The sequence below is a fragment of the Sceloporus undulatus genome, chromosome 5 (genome assembly GCF_019175285.1).
Source record: "Sceloporus undulatus isolate JIND9_A2432 ecotype Alabama chromosome 5, SceUnd_v1.1, whole genome shotgun sequence".
Taxonomy (NCBI): Eukaryota; Metazoa; Chordata; class Lepidosauria; order Squamata; family Phrynosomatidae; genus Sceloporus; species Sceloporus undulatus.
In genome coordinates this window covers 170,633,118-170,652,645 of record NC_056526.1, presented here as the reverse complement: position 1 = coordinate 170,652,645, position 19,528 = coordinate 170,633,118, and the positions used below count along the sequence as shown (strand labels likewise).

The 19,528-nt window shown below is 40.7% G+C and overlaps 1 protein-coding gene across 1 annotated transcript; it reads right to left on the bottom strand.

Annotated features, from left to right (window-relative positions):
* Nucleotides 1-5,662: 5,662 nt before the first annotated feature.
* On the bottom strand, nt 5,663-15,218 carry C5H4orf54 (chromosome 5 C4orf54 homolog). The gene is made up of 4 exons (XM_042469702.1): nt 14,979-15,218; nt 14,501-14,893; nt 9,808-14,403; nt 5,663-5,744 (listed from the first exon to the last, which is right to left on the bottom strand). The coding sequence occupies exons 1-3, from the start codon at nt 15,216-15,218 to the stop codon at nt 9,853-9,855; spliced, it is 5,184 nt and encodes a 1,727-aa protein (XP_042325636.1). The 3' UTR covers nt 5,663-5,744; nt 9,808-9,852.
* Between the last annotated feature and the right edge of the window lie 4,310 nt (nt 15,219-19,528).

The following is a 19,528-nucleotide window of genomic DNA, read 5'->3' as shown; positions in this document are numbered from 1 at the left end:
CCAAAAGGGCGCGGCATTTCGCGCTCCTTTTTTGCTGCGCAGGGAGCCTCGCGGTCTGGCGCTGGGGCTTCCCTCCGGCGAATGGCGGGGCGGCGGGGTCAAACGGGCCCCTTGAGGGCCGTTGTTTTACCCGCCTTGTTTCCCAGCAGGACAAGCTATCTGCAGTCAAAATCCTCATACTTATACCCAGCTTTTTGACTCTGGATACACACTCATCCAATGTTGGGAGCTTTATGGGTGTCTCCACAAAGATTGTGTCACTATTTCTTGTGGGAGAGAGGGAAGAGACACACGTTTCAACAGTTTCTGAACTTCAAAACTACAGTGGCCTTCCACATTCACTTGGTTAGGGGCACGGATCCTGTGAAAGTGGAAAAACTGCAAATAAAAAACATATATAGTGGTCCCTCCACATTTGCTAGATTTAGGATGAGGACCCCTTGTGAATGTGAAAAAAACACAAATAAAAAACCACATTCTGTTTTTCAAGAGAATACCTCTAGGAATTTCCAGGTCCTCCAGTACAACTCTTTGGTCAACATCTGCCTGGTTGTCACAGAATTATGGTGGAGGACCTACAATGTCAGAGAAGTGTTTTCTTTAGGAACTTCTAGCTTCTCCAGCACAAGCTTGTTTTCTCTGCTCCAGAGAATAGGGCCCAGAAAAAGGATCAGCTATGGCAAAGAGATTCCACCTCAACATTAGGAGGAACTTTCTGGCAGTTAAGGGCTGTTCGCAGTGGAACCCACTCCCTCGGCGTGTGGTGGAGTCTCCACTTTTTAGGAGTTTTTCAACAGGGCGTGGCCATCTGTCAAGATGCTTTGATTGTGAGTTTCTTTATAGCAGGGTTGGACCAGATGGCCCTTGTGGTCTCTTCCAACGCTGGGATTCTATAACTCTCTGGTCACTTCTGGCGAGTTGCACTGGAAGACTTGAGATTCCTGAGAGAGAACAAAACTACAAATAATAAAATCCGCAAAAGTCAAAGCCACAAATGTGGAGGGCCAACTGTAATTAAGATTATTATTATTATTATTATTATTATTATTATTATTATTATTATTATCCTTTATTTATGAAGTGCTGCAAATTTACATACTGATCTTCCAGACTAACATGGCTATATCTCTGAGTATTATGGAGGAAGTGTGGGAAGGTCTGGCAGAGGGTTAGCATTTTGGGAAGCAGGACTGCATCTTGATAATCTATATTTTTATTTTAAAATACACTAGACAAAACAGTAGCCACAGAGTTTGGGGTCACAATGCAAGACAAAGGAAACAGTGTCTAACTCTCTACTGAAATGTGTTATATTTGTGTGCATGTGCAAACCTGAATCTTGTAAACAAGAGAGTGAAAATATCTGTGAGCACCATGTTGGATGGGGGGAATACATCACTACTGCTACATGTCTGATAATATGACTGAGCTACCTAGAGACCTATATAAGTCTGAATATATTAAATATATTTGATCATACAGAAATACTATATGTAGCATATACAGGTCTAGAAAATAAGAGAATACATGAAGAATCAGGGGATATAAAAACAAGAGCAGCAAATATGCAGTCATTTTCTTTTCAGAAGCATTTAAACTGAAAAATAAACCCAAGCTAGAAAAATAAAACTTTTATATCACAGAAATGTCTAATAATCCTTAAAAGTTAGCGTGACTTCTTTTCACATAGTAATAAAGGATAATGAAAACAGCACATCTTAAATTTCTTCCTAACAAGTAATGTACTGGCAAGGCATTTAATAAGGATATAAGACCTCAGAACTTTTTCACACATGCCACAGAAAGTATCTCTGAGCCTCTCATGCTGTTTGTAAGCACAAGTAAATGGCTATAATGCAACTCTAACTGTGCTGGAATTCAGTTTTGAAATAGATTGAATAGACCAAATGAGGGTGAATTACATTTTCTGTCTTGAAGATATTTTCATGCCATCCATGAAAACTAAAGAACAGGTCTTTCATTCACTATTACTTTTTACAGCAAGCATATGAAGGAATGTTCTCTCTTACCACAGTTTAAAAGGATATGCATGAAACCTATTTAGTTGTCATCAAAGGGCACACAAACAAATCAGAGACATGGTGATATTCTGGGGGGAAACATGTGTGAAAATGTTCTTACAGCATAATAAATCAAGTGGCCCAAAGTTATCAACATTTCAAATTCAGGCTTTACAAACAAGGCCACCATCAGGAGTATGCTTGATTGTGACTATGGAAATATGTAACTTTGAGCTCGTCAAAACATATTTTAAAGGGATTCAGTAAAGTGTGAGAAACAGATGAGTCTCATTCTTAAGCAGGCACAACTTGTTTGCTTTGGCAGATACACACATGGGAATAAGTGTTTTGGTTTAAAGCAGGATCTACTAACTTGCTGCACTATGTTGATAATCCACCAACTACAGCAAACTGCAGACTAGGATCCCAAAGCTCATGCATAGCTCATGTTCCATTCAAAACCCTCAAGAAGTCCTATAATTGGCAGAAGCATTTACACTTATAACCAGAAACTGCATCCACAGCGACTTCCCTCTGAGGCAAGTATTGTAACATGGCAGTGTTTTCAGTTGAACTTGCTGCTGTTATACCAGTGGAGCATGGCATGGTTATAAATCATGCCCTATGTTCTGAAGTGCGTGGGCCATGCACTTGTTAAGACTGATACAGCAAATCCACTTTTCATTATGATTTACTAAATAAAAAATTGCTTCTTTTAAGGTCTTGTATCCTAATAAGCTAAACAGTAACAGTTTACTTACAGTGTCCAATATATATATATTTTAAGCAGTTTCCCCTTGCATAGGCTAGTTTAAACATTGCTAGTTTGAATTTCTACTATACTTTCCTTAGAGCAGCACAATGTGTACCTCACAACAAATACAACAAATAAAAGAAACACATATTAATGGATAATGTGCTATTAATGCACAAACACCTGCACCAAAATCTAAGGATGCACGAAATCTCCCCTGAGAAATGTTGTATGTTTTATTGAAATTCTTTTTTGGCTTCCCTTAAAGAATTCCCTCGTATTTTTTTTTAAATTCAGTTTATAGCTTATAGATGTGTGAAATCACCCTGAGGACCTTATGGAAACTCTTTTAGCTTCCCTACAACTTCCTTTGATATTTCACTGTGAGAGGAAAATTCACTCCAATGATAGTTTAGCTTTTATCAAGACAAACAAATGGCACATCGCATGAGGGAAAATAGCACCTCAGCCCTAACTGACTTGGTATTAAACTGTACTGATTTCAGTACAATTTATAGTAAGCTAAAGATATGCTGTTTGTTTGAAGGATGGAGATGGATTATGATGAATCATGATGAACCTATTTGACAGAGCATATACTTATTTTGTGAGGCACAAGACACCTACATCTAGTTGATGTGACAATCTGATGAGAATCATAAGATCAGCACCAGGATATGGGAGCACCCATACAGTATGGTCTCTTTCTCTTGCCCTGTTGCTTTTACATTTAAGTACCCTCTAGAAGCTCAGGATTCTCCTCCATGGATGTGTCCTTAGCATAGTTAAAGATGCAATTCCTGCACCAAGTAAACCTCCTACAACACCTCTCCAATTTCAAAAGCTCAATAAAGTGTTCACTCTTCTCCCATGAGAGAGCTTTGAGGTAAATCTTTAAGCGTTAGCTCGATGGCAAATACACGTTACTCAGGCTTAGGACACTGATAGAAATAGCTAATTATTATGGGATACAGACTGCCCCTTTGGGGTTGCCTGCACCCGACCCTTTCCCCAATGGATCAGGGCCTCAGCTGCCACAGCGGCAGCCCCAGAGGCTCCGATCCGCCACTTTTCCAGGCTGCGGGGAAGCAGGAAAACTCTGCTTCCCCGCAGCCTGGAAAGGGGTGTCCTTGGGGCTTCATGCCTCAAGGACACCCCGAGAGCAGTGGGGAAAGGGAGAAAGGGGTCGCTTGGCCCCTTTCTCTCTGTATCGCTGGTGCAGCCGTTTAAAGGCTGCACCAGTGATATGTGCGGCCAAAGGAGCTCCAAAATGGAGCTCCTTTCAACGTCGCTGGAAGGGCGCCACAAGAGCCCTACAGCGGTGCCATGACATAACAGCCGCACTGCGCCATTTGGACGCGGTGCAGCCATAACGTCAAAATGGCAATGCCCATGTAGAAAGGGTGCCGCAATTTTGACATCCTGGCAACGTACTAGGGTTGCAGAGCATCTGTAAAGGATGCCCCGAGGCAATCCTAGTATGTCTCCAGGACGTACTTAAAGGTCTGTTTAAATCAGGCCTATATTAGCTTTCCCAAAATACTTTCCAAAAACAATTGTATGAAATGCATACATTTGCAAACAAAACCAAAACATTATACTTTTAAACAGAAGGAAAATCCTCCTCTTTGAAATAAATGTCTTGAAACACAGTTAATACCCTTGGAAACAGCTGTACAACACAAATATATTGATTGGTGTACAATTTTTATATGGGACAAAGTGATAGAGGAAGTTTCACCAGCTGAATTTCTGTCTGTTGCACAACTTTTAGAAACCAAGCCCCATCAGAGGAAAGGCAGTAACCCTAAATATTTTTATTCTAGCTTTCTATTAGGAAAAAAAAAAGAGTAGCTCTAGGCTTGTAATATCACAAGAGAATACAAATGAGAATATTTCAGATAAAAACGCAACCAAGGTATTGCTCATTTGTTTCCACACTCAGGTCTGAAAAACAAAAAGAAAAACAATACTGTCTAAGATAATTGCCCAAATCCCACAAAAGCTAGTCAAAACTAAAGCTGCAATACATTGCACAAGTATTTGGCAGTAAGTCCCATTGAACTTCATAAAATGTATATCCAAATAAATATTCATAGGTTGAGACTTCACATTCCATGAAAAATCAAGAGAACATGTTAGTAGTACTGAATGTGTTTTCAACAGGATTTGGTGCTTATTAGTGTAAATCAGACTGTGATCTAGATACTCTTTACAAAGCTCCTCAAAGTGCATATTTATAATGTAAACCAGGTCCTAATTAATTTCCTAATGAAGAATATTCCAAGATTACAACTGACTTCCATAGAAACATGTTTTTAAAAATTTACTCTGTAGGCATTGGCAATTCCCTGAAAATTCTGAAAAGCTTTTGGAGAGACAGAGCTGAATTTAAAATAATTGCAGGTTTGGGTTTTTTTTTTTACAGAATCTGTCATGATAATCTTTAAAGCAAACTATGTTATAGCTAAACACGTAGAATAAAGCCCCTACAAACATGCTGTAAAATTTAAAAAAATAGTTGTGGAAGGGATACTTAATTCCTTTCCTTACCAACTGTTCAATACCATCCATTATTAACTGTAATGATAGGTTACAGAAATGGTTAAGCACTTGATTTCTTTCTGAACCCACAAAATCCCTTTTTATTTTTTAAAAATGTGTTTTGAACTTCTTTACATGCTGTTGCATGTAATTTATGGTTGGCCATATGCATTATAAGGCTGTAAAGATTATTTGACTTCTACATTCAAAATGTTTCTATACAAAATATAATTCAACCTTTCCAATATGCATAATTAAATTTATACATAGTTCAAATGTTATGCAAACATGAAAAAAGAACAACACTTGTTTTGTAGAAAGCAATGTATGAGAAACACATGAGATATGAAGCAGCTTTTTAAATGACACTTTAGCATTAACAAGTTGTTTTCAGATTAATGGAGATAAATTCTTGTTCTTTGTGCCTGTAAGATAAAACATACAAACATTAAATTCTTGACTTATTGCAGAAGAATTGCTACAATGTATCTTCATAACATCAAAAACAGCATCATAAAGGTCCTGTGAATAATCATTTGTAGGCTATGTCACAGAACATGAGCATGTTATCACAAGTAAGAGTGCATCCTCCATTGCCTTCCCTGGGAAGCCTGGAGCAGCCTCATCTTTGTCATCTGAACTGCCTCCCTTTTCCTTTTCCTTTTCCTCCCCTCCTCACAAGTAAACAGCAATAGAAGCAGTCCCTCCCAAGATTTGACAGCTATTTTGGATGCAGTTCAAAGGGCTAGACAGAATAGCTCTCTGTACCCACTCTGTGCATGTGTATGTTACTAACAGAATGCTGCCTTAGATGTATTTGACTAATTGTTGATGTGTGTGTTCAAGTCATTTCTGACTTATGGCGACCCTAAGGCAACCCTAATATGCAGTTTTCTTGGCAAGATTTGTTCAGTGGAGGTTTGCCATGGCCTTCCCCTGAGGCTGAGAGCAGGCGACTTGCCCAATGTTACCTGGGGGGTTTCATGGCCGAGCTAGGAATTGAACCCTGGGCTCCAGAATTGTAGTCCAGAACTCAAACCACTACACCAAGTTGACTAATTGGGGTGGTTTAAATCCACAACACCTGGTTTGTACATAGCAAGAAGTCAAGAATAATGAAAACTGAACCTAGTTAAGTTTTTTTTCCAACTTGTGGAAGAGCGGGGAGCATGTGACTTTAAAACTGCTCAGGTCTGCACAAGCTCAACTGTGTAGTACTAGTCCATGGTTTAGCATTGCATATGATCATGGCTGAAGTCTGGATTTGAACCTGCCTATAAATTGTACAGTCGGCTTTCTGTATCTACAGAATTTTTATCCTTGAATTCAACCACCCACAGGTTGAAAATATTTTTAAAATACTATAAATTGCAAAAGCAAACTGTATTTAATGGGATTTGAGCATCTATGGATTTTGATACCCGTGGGGGGGGGTGTCCTGGAACCAAGCCTCAAAGGATACCAAGGGAACACTGTAGTGTTGGCTGACAGAGTAGGAATAGAGCTTGTGCTTACTGTGGTTTGCGGCTATATTTGAACTACAAAATCAGAGTTTGTGCTTACTGTCATTTGTGGTTATATTTGAATTCACAAGTTCTCGTGTTCATATCCAGAAAAGAAAAGATAATCTTTTTGAAAATCAGATTCTTTTTGTCTGAGGAAGAGTTTTGTATGGGTTTGTAGTAAAAAAAAACACTTATCAATAGTGTGAGATTATTTGAATGTTTCTGAATTTTAAACTCAGTTTAAACTGAATCTTGAAAATTGGGCATGCAGCCAAAGTTGGCACTGTATTCAGATGCGTGTAACACCCATATGCTAGTTCATGCTAGTTATGTCTTGATAGCTCAGCAAATCAGTTAGCATTATGTTAAGTGCCATCTGTTACTATTCATTTTTAAAAATCCTTGTGTAAAATTTAAGCATTTGAACATTCTAAGTGTATCATATATGATTAGTTACTTATATCCAAAACTCTAAGGCTCCAAAAATAGTTGTGAAACCCTGTAGTCTATATATGTGCATCTGAGGTGTGGTTGGGATGCAGGTTAGTATAAAAGAAATTAGTTTAAAGCAGAATACAGTGTTCCCATTTTGAAAAAGGAGACATTAAGGTTCAGATGTGTGTGACTACAAGAGAGCTTGTCACAACTTATTAGGGCATCTTTTAAAAACAAAAAAAATGTATTAAACATAATGGACTGGAGATGACCTAAGCAATGTCAACTCTGGATAGTACTTGGATGTGACACCACCAACAAATACCACGTGCTGTGGGATATATTTTAGAGAAAGGATCTGGCAAAACCACCTCTGAGTTTTCCTTGCCTAAGAAAACCCTATGTAATTCATGGGGTTGACATAAGTCAAGCGGCAAGGTGAAGGCACACTGGAGATCATACTTCACACTGAGTTCACAAAGCCATGGCCAAACTGGATGAGTTCCTAGATCTCTCTCTATATATATAATACAGCTGGTGGAACCTCTTAAATTGGATCTGAGCCAGAGGGCTAGGAAAGTGGTTTTTTGACCCTTCTTCCCACACAGTTTCCCTGGCTGAACTCTCCTTCCTGTTCCTCAGAGCTACTGCTTTCCCCAGCCCTGTATATATAACAGTTTTATAGGGACAGCTTAAATTTGGAATTTGCTTTAGCCCTCACTGCGATCTCATAGAGCTGTGTTGTTGTTTTTTAACTTGAGAGAAACAGCTGGAGATCTGATTGCAAATCTCTGGGTGTTTCACAGAGCTGCAGGATGCAGTATATAGAGACATGTAAAAAGGCTAATTGTGGAACCACAAGTATAGACCTTCCTTTTCTTTATGATGGATTACTCTCAACTATTTACCTACACTCGTATCTCTATCTTTAAGAAAGATTGGTTGCTTCTGTAATGTTTCAAGCATACAATAAGCAGTGCAGAAAATAAAAGGACAATGAAGCCCTTTGCTATTTTTGAACCTTGGCCAAAAATACCACAACTGTGCTTATCTTCCTCTTGTCCTTTGAGTGGACTGAGAACCAAACTAGACTCTAACTACCTTTTTGGTCAGTTTTTAGAATTATTTTTTTATTACAGCTCCCAGAATTCCCCAGTCAACATGGCCTCTAAAAAGTATTTTTTTTCCAAGCTGTTTTTAATACTGTTTGGGACAAGCAATGCTTCTTACTTTAGAAAAAAATGATACAATTGTCTCTTGGATTATACTGTGGGAAAGATGGAGTTAACTTTTTCCCTGCTGACTCTCCGCCTCTGTTCAAGCTGCCATATGCCCTATTCTTTGCAATTACATAATATTTTAAAATGAGTTCAGCATATTAGTTTGCCAGATATTGGTGAATGGTGTTATTACTTTTGGTGTGTGTGTGTGTCTCGACTCCCATAGTTTTAATGTTTTCAGATCATGGGAAAAGCTCTATTTATGGATTTTTTGCTGGTCCAGGAACTGTTGAAACCCTACTAGAAAAGAGTTGGCAATTCTGGTGACAGTATGAATAGTCTCATATGTCACACATGAGTGATGAAACTGTAGCTCAGTGGTTGTCGGTATTTCTTTGAAGTGTAGTGTGAGCCAGGTGCTGATTTGAAATCTTACCACTTCTGTGATATGGCAGAGTACTCATACTGATACACACACACGACTTCCTGAGCATAACAATATGCTTGAATGCATCCTGTTTTGCACTTATAGAAAAGGATGACAGAACAGGTGCATCTGAACTACCAATAATACCTTCTACTGCATACACTCTTATGTCTTCTTGGAACTGATTCTCCCTTCTTAATCATGGGGCTACTTCATGCATGTGACCATTATTTTTATGAAGATTACTTTTGTGTAGAAATACATGTTTCTTCCCATAGTACACAATCAAACTGTGCAAGAAAAAGCACCCAAAGGCTACTAATTATGATGGCTTTGTATGTCTGCCTCTCTGTGTGACATGGTATGTGTCTTCCTCAGTATTCCAGCTGATGGAGAACAAGAGCAAGGGAGTCTTATTTTGCACTCAGGTCCTGCCTGTTGACCAATGTGGTGGGAAGGAAATGCTGGATTACAGAGGTCCTTGGTTTGGAGCAGCACAATTGTTTTTACATGTGGTCTGTTTATACAGTACACTGCCATGTGAAAGTGCACACATGCCTGTTTTCCACCACTGGTTCCTGCCTTTCCACATATATTTACCATGAAAAGGCATGCAAATATTTGGCAGAAACAGTCATGCACTTCCATGGATAAGTGAAGAACACTCAAATTAGCATTGTCAGATGTGTAGCATCATCTGCCATTGACTGATGATGCTTCAAATAAATACACCACACCAAATAGACACTTGCACTATCTTATCAAATGGCAATGTTCACAGTGTCCACACATGCACACCTTCCTTCTTTACTTTCTTGGAACAAAATATTCATGCATACCCATGGATATCTGTGAAAATGAACATGCAATTGGCTTATTGAACTGCATGCTACCAACTCACCCATGGCAGCAGCACTCGCAGAAGCAGTCCTCAGCTGTCTCTCCATCACCGATGCTCCACAACAAAGCGCATAGTGGTGCCATCAAAAGATGGTGGGGCAATGATCCTGGGGCCCAGTGGTTGCGAGGTAATGCTGATGAGTGGTGCCTTCCCCTCTCCTTGAGCTGTTTGTTGTTGATGATGCTGCTGCTGCTGCTGTTGTGTACCTTTGCCCGTAGGCATGTAGTAAGGGCTGTCAGCTCCAGGGCTGGATGAGGCAATGGCACTGAGGTCACCACTAGAATGCTGGACCAGCTGGCCCTGCAAGGTGCTGGCAGGCAAAACAGCTGGTAGGAAGCCCGGGTAGATCATATAGGCAGCCGCTGGAGTGCCATAGGTTCCTGCTGCTGCTGCTGGGCCTAGTGTCATGGGGAGGGTCATGGGAGCCATGGCTGCTGGTGCAGGAGGTGGCTGGGTGACAGGCAAGGGCACTTCCACATACTGTCCTGTTTCTGGGTCAAAGAGGCGTCGCTTCTGAGGTGGTGGAGGCTGCACTGGTGTGTCTACCACATAACACTGGCCTGTGCTCAGGTCCAGGAGTACTTTGCGCTGCGTCTGAGGTGGTGAAAAAGTAGAGGTTTCAGCAGACGCTGTGGGCATGGGAGGTGAGAAGCAGAGCAGGGGTGCTGGCTGGGCTGCCCCTGTCAAGGCGGCTGCAGCAGCTGCAAGAGATAAAGCCTGGGGGAAAAATTGTGCAGGAGGCACTTCAAGTTGAGGTGCAGCAGCTGTTGCCTGAGGCAGTGGCTGTTGCTGCTGTTGCAAAGAAGGAGCCTGATGATTACCTGTCGCAAGGCCACTTGTGCTTTCTTCAGGCTGCTGTTGCACCTTAGCCTGGTTGCTGCTGACCTGGTTTCTCCCTGAGTTGTAGGACTGTTGGCTGCATAGTGCGGCTGCAGCTGAGGTTGCAGAGACTATGCCTGAGTGACTACCCCCATCTCCTGAGGGAGCTGTTCCTGTTTGTTCCACAGAGGATGCCTTGAGAGGGATGGCCAAGTAATTCCCACAGTCCGGAGCTGCCAGCTTGGAGCCCTTTTCAGCCTCCACAAGGCTCCCCTGCCTGTCCCCAAACAGTTTGATTGAACGAGGCCTGCCCTGGCCTTTGAGGCCTCTTGGTGGGGGGGAAGGAGAAGACTCTTTTGGCTGCTTCTGTTTGGCCTTCTGGCCCTGAGCATTGAAGGTGAAAGTGCTTCGAGGGACCACTGGGGCTCTGCCTCTCTCCTGAGCTGCTGTGGTGGCAGTGGTCATTGTCTCCCTACGGAAGCCGGGGCCACGTGGTCGCTCCTGAGACAGTGCCATATTCTCAAAGGCAGCCATCTTGGCTGAGACCTTCTCTGCATTCTTGGTGGGGTTGGTGGCTCTGCTGTTGGGTTGGCGCTCTGGGGCACTTCTGCTGTTGGTGATGCTGCTGGGGGATGTTGTCTGACCTGTCATCTGGTCGTCAGCCTTGGCACCTGCCATTGACTCTTCCCTGGCACAAGGCATGGCTCCCATGTTCCGTTCCTCACTTGCGATGAGAGAAAGAACATGGCTGTCAGTTATGGGCAGTGGATCACTCTTGCGCTTCCACTCATTTTTGTGGAAGCTGTAGAGTTCCTCCATACTCCGAACTGCTGCCGTAAGTTTCTCCAGTGCTTGGTGGTTTACTGTGACAGATGCCTTGGCTGCTTCATCTCGTGAAGTTTCTTCTTCTCCAGTAGCCATCAATGGCCCTACCTTGCTGCTCTTCTCTGGTGTTGATGGTTGAGGCTGTGGTGCTGGCTGTGCTTGCTGCCTCCAAGGCACAGAGGTTTTGGAGACTATCTTCAGCACAGCAGGCTGATGAGGGTCACTTTTGTTAGGAGCAATAGTTGCCACAGGTAGCCTCCCTGAGGTTCTGTGCACCAGGATTGTCCCCTCTTGGTTTGAAGACAGCATCTTGCCTCCACTGCTTGCTTTGGCCTCCATGTCAGAAGTCTTGCTGACCTTCTTGTCCTCCTTGATATTGCTTACTGCTTGACAAGTTATCACCATAGGAGAAAGAGACCTGGGAATGCCTGCTGTCACCAGCTGCTTTGGTTTCTGTTCAGAGGTTCCCTGATCAGAGTTGACGCTGCCCCTATCACTGTTATCCCCTGACTCATGGCCATAGTTACTTTTGATTAGTTTCCTGACATCTCTTACCTGATGGATAGGCCCTTGGACCTTAGCCTTATTTTCTCTGACATCACGTACTTGAAACTGAGGCACTTTATCCATAGTTTCCCCTTTGAATTGTTTTTGCTGCTGACATCTGGTATCATCAACTGTCTTTAAAAAGTTTGGTACACTTCCAGTGATCTTGGGTGTGAGAAGCTTGGCAATATTGAAAGGATTATCTTTATTCTGCTGCACGCTGCCCAAGCTGATCTTGATCTCAGGCGGTTTGTGCTTTACCATTGTGGTGGCAATAGCTGTCTGAGCTGTTGCACTGGTTGCTGTGGAGTATTTTGTCACCTGTGTGCTGGATTGCTTTTCTTTGGATGTTTGTTGAATATTTGGGACAAAGAGACGAGACATTTTGGTTGATTTGCTGGCTGAGATTTCTCCCAAATCAGCTTTCCAGTCACCTTTGGATGAAATTTTCAGTTTTCCCACAGGTGTTTTTTCCTCCTTTTTCTCTGCTTCTTTTTCTTTCCACGTTCTAAATGCACTGTTTTGACTACGGAGAAAGGTTGCCTTGAGTGTTTCAGAAGCACTCTCTTTTATTTTGCATGCCTCTTCTAAGAATGTTTCAGAAAAGGATCGATCCAGGCTAATATTTCCCTCCCGGGGAGTAGACGCCTTGGAAGTAGGTGATTTGCTATCAAAAAACTCCCCCAGATCATCTCCTGTTACAATAGTGTAATCAGAGCTGCCTTCTGAATATCTAGAATTCTGTCTTTGCAAACCTGTATCCCTTAATTTCTCTTTGGAGTTACCATCTACCTCTTTAGAAGATAAGGAATTGGACATACCAGAATATGTGGTGTCTGTGATCTCTCCCCTTTCCATTTTGAATTCATGCTCCAGTTGCATTTTCTTTGAGATGACATTTTTGAGGAGACTAGATGCAAATTTTGATTTCTTCTGTGTGCCGTCCATGGTTTCTGCAGCTGACTCAGATTGTTTGCAGGCTTCATTGCCCAGCTCCTTAGACAGTGTGTCTGTAACTTCATCTGTGCAACTTGATCCAACAGTAGTATTTTCAGAAGGTTTAGCAAGTCTGTGGACTCCCGCATTAATGTTGCTGCTGAAATTCAAAGTCTCCAACAAAGTAACAACCCGGGATCCTGACTGGATCCGTTTTTCAAAGCAAGGTGGTGTTTCAACATGTGTTATTTCCCCATCAAGTTTGCTGACAACAAACTCCAATGCTTTAGTCTGTGACTTATTAGAGTGAATATAGAACTGGTCAGTGGAGGTTTTAGTCCCAGTACTTCTATTCCATCCAGCAGATGTAGTGTTGCTTTTGAAAAGATTCTGCTCTGCTTTCTGCCCAAGGCTGCCACACTTTAAATCCAAGTAAGTTGACCACCGGTTGATTCCTAAATTATGGTCTGAAAGAGATGTGGAGGATTCTCTGGAGCTCAAGTTCAGAGTATCAAAATAGGGATAAGCTAAGCTCCGGAATGCCCTTGCTGTTAGGCTTCTTACTTCTTTATCTGCATCATCCAGCTCACTTACCACGCTGGAAGCACCACTTGAATATCCTCCCAATTCTCTTCCTCTTATGGCTCCACACTTTGTTTGCAAGCGTGCAGGTACTGCAATAAATTTTTTTGCATAGTCATGAAACACATCTTGTTTTAAACTTGAATTTTGTTCATGAGCTGTAGAGACACAGACACTCATGTCGCCTTCATGCTTGGCAGCATAAATAATGTTTTGCTTTTTGGGCTGGTTGCTAGGCTCATTTATAGCCCTGGAAGTTGGTTTGATTGATAGGAGTATCTGGCCTGCAGAATTCTCACTCATGTTGCTGAGGTTCTTGGACTGACTTTCTTCCGAGCTGGTGCATTTGTCTGTGATGGGGGTATCGTTTTCAGAATTAATGCTGACTATCTCTGTACTGCTGGTATTATCGATACTGTCTGTCTGATTATTGGGATCGCTAGTGGTTGTACTGAGATAACAACTATTGTCTTCTTCTGTCTGTGTGTCTGCAAGAGTCTCTTCACTCCCAAAAGAAGCATAATCCACAAAGGAATAGATCACATTGTTGTCCTCAAAGTCCCACCGGGAGGCTAATCCATAGTCAAAATCCATGTCATGGTCCACTTCACTAAGCTGGATTTCATGGGTTGTAATATAATGTGCTTCATCATTATTACTGTTGTTTTCACTGCTATAGCTGTGTTGTGACTGCAGCAGTTGTGAAGCACGCCGACATTCTCCCCTCTGGTTACTCAGACAGATTTCTTTACACTCTGCATCATCGTCTTCATCACTGTCATATCCAAATGAAGAAGAGGAGGTTTTTCCCCCCTGTTCCCACATCATCCATTTTTGGAAAGCACCCTGTATTTTGGACTGGTGAAGGACTAGAGGATGAAGATGATTCTGGGCAGCCATTTGTGTAAAGCTGAATATTGGAGATACTAGGGGACAAAGTGTTCTCAGACCCTTCTGAGCTGGTGCCAGTAATGCTTCCCCCCACCTCATCAGCTTTCATCCCCATGGGAGAAGGAGAGCCTTCCATTTTAGATTTATAATCCTGGGACTCTTGATTTTCAGATTTGTCTGCCAGCATATTGTTAGCCAGTCTGTTAACCTCACTGATCCCACAAGATCCATTTTTAGGTCTGATAAAGGCCACTTTACTTCCATTCCCTGCCAAAGTCAGTTTTACAGTCTGAGGACTCTCACCCCTCCCTCCTGGGAAATCATAAATCTCCACATATTTTGATTCCTTGGATGAGGATGTTGATGGCTGTTGAGAAAGATGCTTCATCCTTCGGCTGCTGCTTTCTCCAGCATTCCCTTTCTGAATAATGATCTGCTCAGCAGGCGATTTTGTAAGGACTTCCATGCCGATCACTTTGCAAGCTGACTGAAGGGAACAAAAAGTTTTGGACCCAAAGGCAGAAAGCTGGGAGACACGCACGTGTCTCCAGTGGTGTGGTTTCCAACTGCACTCCCTGAAGTTGAGTGGTAGACCCTGGAGAGACGCCCGAAGGTCCTGGGGTAGCAGTAGAGCGGCTGGCTGCTGTTGTCTCTGCGGAGATGGGGGGAAGCTGCTGCTGCTTCTGCCAGTCTCTTATTCCACAGCTATGAAGTACAGTTGTTGGTCTGGCACGAAGAGCTGTCAGTCTGAATGCCATTGGTAACAGAAGTAGCAGCACAAGCAGCATCTGCAGCTCAGCTTCTCCAGACATCCCGAAATGAAGAGAAAGCATATGGAAATTCTTACAGTTATTAAAAGAGTGTGTGTTGGGTGGAGGGAGAGAAGAATCTTATTTATCATATAGTCATTTAAAAAGAATATTAGTATTTTGGATGGTGATATGCAATAGATAGTAGGGAACGTAAGACAGAAAATGTAAGACAATGTATAGTATAAATAATAGTAGTACTTTTAATAACATTACAGCTCCCTGATAATGTTTGTGAGGGCAAGAGCATTATGTTGAATTAAGTCTTGCCATTGACCCTGTTGAAGAACCTGCCACTTTTTATGATAAGTTTTCTAAAAATGTTATGTTTTCAATCCGTGCTCTATTCAGAAAAAATAATATGCCCACTATTTGTTTTAATTTTATGCAGAAAGTTTTAAAATGTCCTCTATCCTATCCTAAATTTTGTTACAATATAGTCCCTGTCAATATTCTTATTTTCCTTAAAACATGGTTTTGTGGGAAAGTGGTGGTAACTGTATGCCTTATTATTCAAAATGTGTCTGAAAAAATATACTTTTAACTAATTTTCAATTGCATTTTCTCTTTTAATAAAGCTGTCAAACTCATAAAGCAAGAGTTTTGCTTTAAAGCATGTCAGCCAGAATTAATTGCATTTAAGTTTCACAAAAGTCAAAGGGACTGAGTTTTTCTAACTCTTTTGGACAGTGACCACCTGTTTCAATGAGATCTAATCACATTTCAACACAGAAGACAAATGATAATCTAGGGTAACAAATCATTACCTTCTCTCTGACTCTTGTTGAGTAGATCCATTGATGACACGCAACTCTGTAATTCAGAAGAAGAAGAAAATTTCACATCTTCAGATATCTTTAGGGGATGGAATGGAGTTGAAGAGCACTGTGGAAATGTCAAACAGGTTTGGATTTTCATGGCCACTTGGTCAGAGAAATAAAACTGTGGAGCATTTTTGTAAGATCAGTGTAGCTTGCTAGGTCAGAACCATTAACTATACATAGACTGTGTGTCATTTCAGCCGATTGAATAAAGTACTATTTTAAACTATCACATTTGTACGTAGCAAAAATAAATGTGTTCAGCCATCACTTGTAACAAGAATCCTAATCAAATGCTGTTGCCTATCTATCTGACCTCAGATATTTAAGATGGGAGGCTGTTGTTTAAAAAAGAAGATTATACAGAAAATACGAACAGCCGAAAATATGTGAGATGTTAAAAAGTTACAGCTGACATGAAAGCATATACATGTACAGGAAATATAGTTTGAAAAAAATTATTCACTTAGGTGATATGTTTTCAGAAAAATAATGTTCAGATTGGATACCCTCTTCTGGAGTAGAATTTTGTTTTGCAAAATAAATTATGTAAGGCAACATTTGTCAGTATGAAAACCCCACCCATCAACTTACATGTTTTATTTCTATTCTTTTTTATATATTTTAAAGGTATAAAATTCTCCCAGTGTATGTAAAGGAATGTTAAAATAAATATTAAAATTATTATCAGCTATCAACAAGCACCGAAAGCAGCATGGAACATAAAACTGTAAAAAACAAAAACTGGGAGGGAAAGACATTAAACATCTGGCTGAATGTTACCAAAAAGGGATCATAGATTGCCTGCAAGCCAGATGTGGTAGAGCCTGCCAACTTTCTAGGTGAGAGCAACCATGCTACCATCACTAAGAAGACCCTGCCTTCTTGCATACAACATCTCTTCAAAAGTAAAAAGATGAATCAAAGTTAGAATGGCATCCACTGTTTCCATCAGAATCTGTCAAAATACACGGGCTTCTGAAGCTGATCTTGAGTCTCAGGATGACCTCCTTTCTCCTCCTAAACTGGGAGTAAAAATGGCTTACAAATTAAAATAGATTCAATATAATCAAAAGATACAAAAGGTTTAACATTAAAATACAATTATTGTCCGTAAAGGGAGGTTTTTCAGGTAACTGTTTACTTGTCCTATTTACTGTTAAGTAACAGGGGTTTTGTCTTGAAAAGTTTTTTTTAACAAACACATCTTTTCCAATTGGAAATAGTACAGTGGACCCTATGGGTGCTCAAGTCCCATTAAATATTCTATGATTCTAAATACATTGGCACAGTGAAATGCTAGTGCTTATATAAAATGGCAAGATCAAGGTTTGCTATTTGGAATTTATGTACTTTTAAAGCCGTGGATGGTTGAATCTGTGGATTAAAAATCCATGGATATGGAGGGCTGACTGTAGAAGCAATGAAATGGAGCTAAGTGAGTCAGAGGGAATGTTTCCTGTTATTTGCAAGGTCTTAAATTTTATCAACTGCGTTTTTATTTGAGATGGGAGATAAAATTGTGAATTCTTCTAGGCGTCATTGGACTGCAGTTATTAGTGTCTCTCACCTTTGGCACTGGTAGCTAGGACTGCTGGGTCTTGCAGTCCAACAACTGGAGAGGAGGATGATTCCCACACCACTTTAGGATATCTATGGAAGATTGGACAGATTTCTGATTAAATTCCGGAAACTCGGTTGTGAGACTTGGGCTGCATCGGCGATGCAGAGATAAGGAAGTTTGACATTGCTTTAATTGCCATAGATCTCTGTGCTATACAATCTTTAGATTTATAGTTTGTTGTGGCACCAGAGCTCCCTCACTGAGAAGTCTAAATATGTAACAAAGCTTCAAATCCTAGAATTCCATAGCATTGAGCCATGGCGATTCAGTCTTGGTCAAGTTTGACAAAATCTTACAAAGCTGAAGCTGTTGTTATGACATATAAGGTGTATCCTTATCTATCCTGACGCAGAAAGATAATTAGTAGTTAATACTGAAAAAGAATTAAAGTACAGTACATCCAAATGGGCAGCACAAAAAGAGTTAGGGTGTGAGCCAATTTCTAATCATTCTTCCTTCAGGAGTGCTGAAAAGTACTGAAATTAGAGTCATCAGTGGCAGAATATTCAGAATACACCCAAGAGTCATAAAATAACCAGGATTTTTTATTTGTTAGCTGTTATATACTGTTGGTACCTGAAATTTAAAAGTAATGGCTGGTTATAAAACCCTTGGGCCACAAAATAAGACACAATTTGATGTCTGATTAGAATGAAGACAGCATTTCTAGGAAAAAGGAATACCCAGATTGTCTTACGGGCTGGACATTTAATCAGAATAAGGCACCAAGCCAATGATACAGATTTCATAATGTAACAACCTGCTATACAGGATACCCAAATTTGGGAATCAGTTTGAGTCATGAATCATATATCAAGCCATCTGTGTTTAAGATCAGCTGGGAGGGATTTCAGTCCTTGGGGAGGAGAAAGGAAAAGCATCACAAATTCACACATTAGCATCTGTTTATAAAGGGCTATTTCGAGTGTTCCAGGAAAGGACTGGTAGGAGAAAGATATTTTCTAGGGATGAATACTGATTATTAAGGGCAACCATTGATTTGAAAGGACAAGTGTAACATAAATGATATGGCATAAAAAGCTCCCAAATTACAATTTTGTATATCTCACCTTCTCATATTAAAACACAACACATTTAATATTTTCTCAACCTGTAAGAAGCTCTGAGTGTCATTTTCTTATTAAAGTATATAAGCCACATACTCACTGATGACTGATAGCAAAAAGAATTCTGTTAGCTTGTACAAAACAGCCCTCTAGTGTTGAAATATTATACTAGTTTCTTGGTCATGGTTTTTTGGATGACTATTCCCTATCTTCAAAAACACGAAACTGATTTTTTAAAACGTGTTTCCAGTGTTCATTGATTAATATCGTTATTTCTAGGGTAGGCTAACAATACAGTTATATTTCATATAGAGCTACCATAATAAGTGTTAGACAGAAACAATCAGAAAGGCTGATTTCAGACAACCCAACACATTTGTATAAGTCTTTGATTGATGAAAATCAAGTGAGTTTGACAAGGTCAGCTTTGTAAAATATAGTGAAAATTTGTCATGTAGCTGTAGGAGTTTATCAGAAAAGGGAAATTGGAAATATAATCCAATGGCAATCCGAACGCAATAATGGGGTTTAACGTTATTGCATGATACACTACGCCCCCAATTACGGGCAATGAGAAGTCAGTCCGAATGCAATCATGGGGTTTCATGTTATGGAGTGAGAGGTGATCACATGCAATTTTGGGCAATGGCAAGCTATTTTCGGGCAATGGGAAGTCAGTTTGAACACAATTGGAATTCACGTAAATTCGCTGAACTAATGAATTCATGTGAATGCGCTCTGGCCCCACTTTCTTTTCACTGAAATTAAGAGAAATTCCTCCCATGTGATAAACTTCGTAGA

Excerpts from the sequence above, each read along its gene's own strand:
- C5H4orf54 (XM_042469702.1), bottom strand. The coding sequence starts at position 15,218 with ATGTCTGGAGAAGCTGAGCTGCAGATGCTGCTTGTGCTGCTACTTCTG. Across the intron at positions 14,894-14,978 it reads CTACCACTCAACTTCAGGGA|TCAGCTTGCAAAGTGATCGG; the intron begins GTGCAGTTGGAA and ends TGTTCCCTTCAG. Across the intron at positions 14,404-14,500 it reads TGGGGATGAAAGCTGATGAG|AATCATCTTCATCCTCTAGT; the intron begins GTGGGGGGAAGC and ends ATGGCTGCCCAG.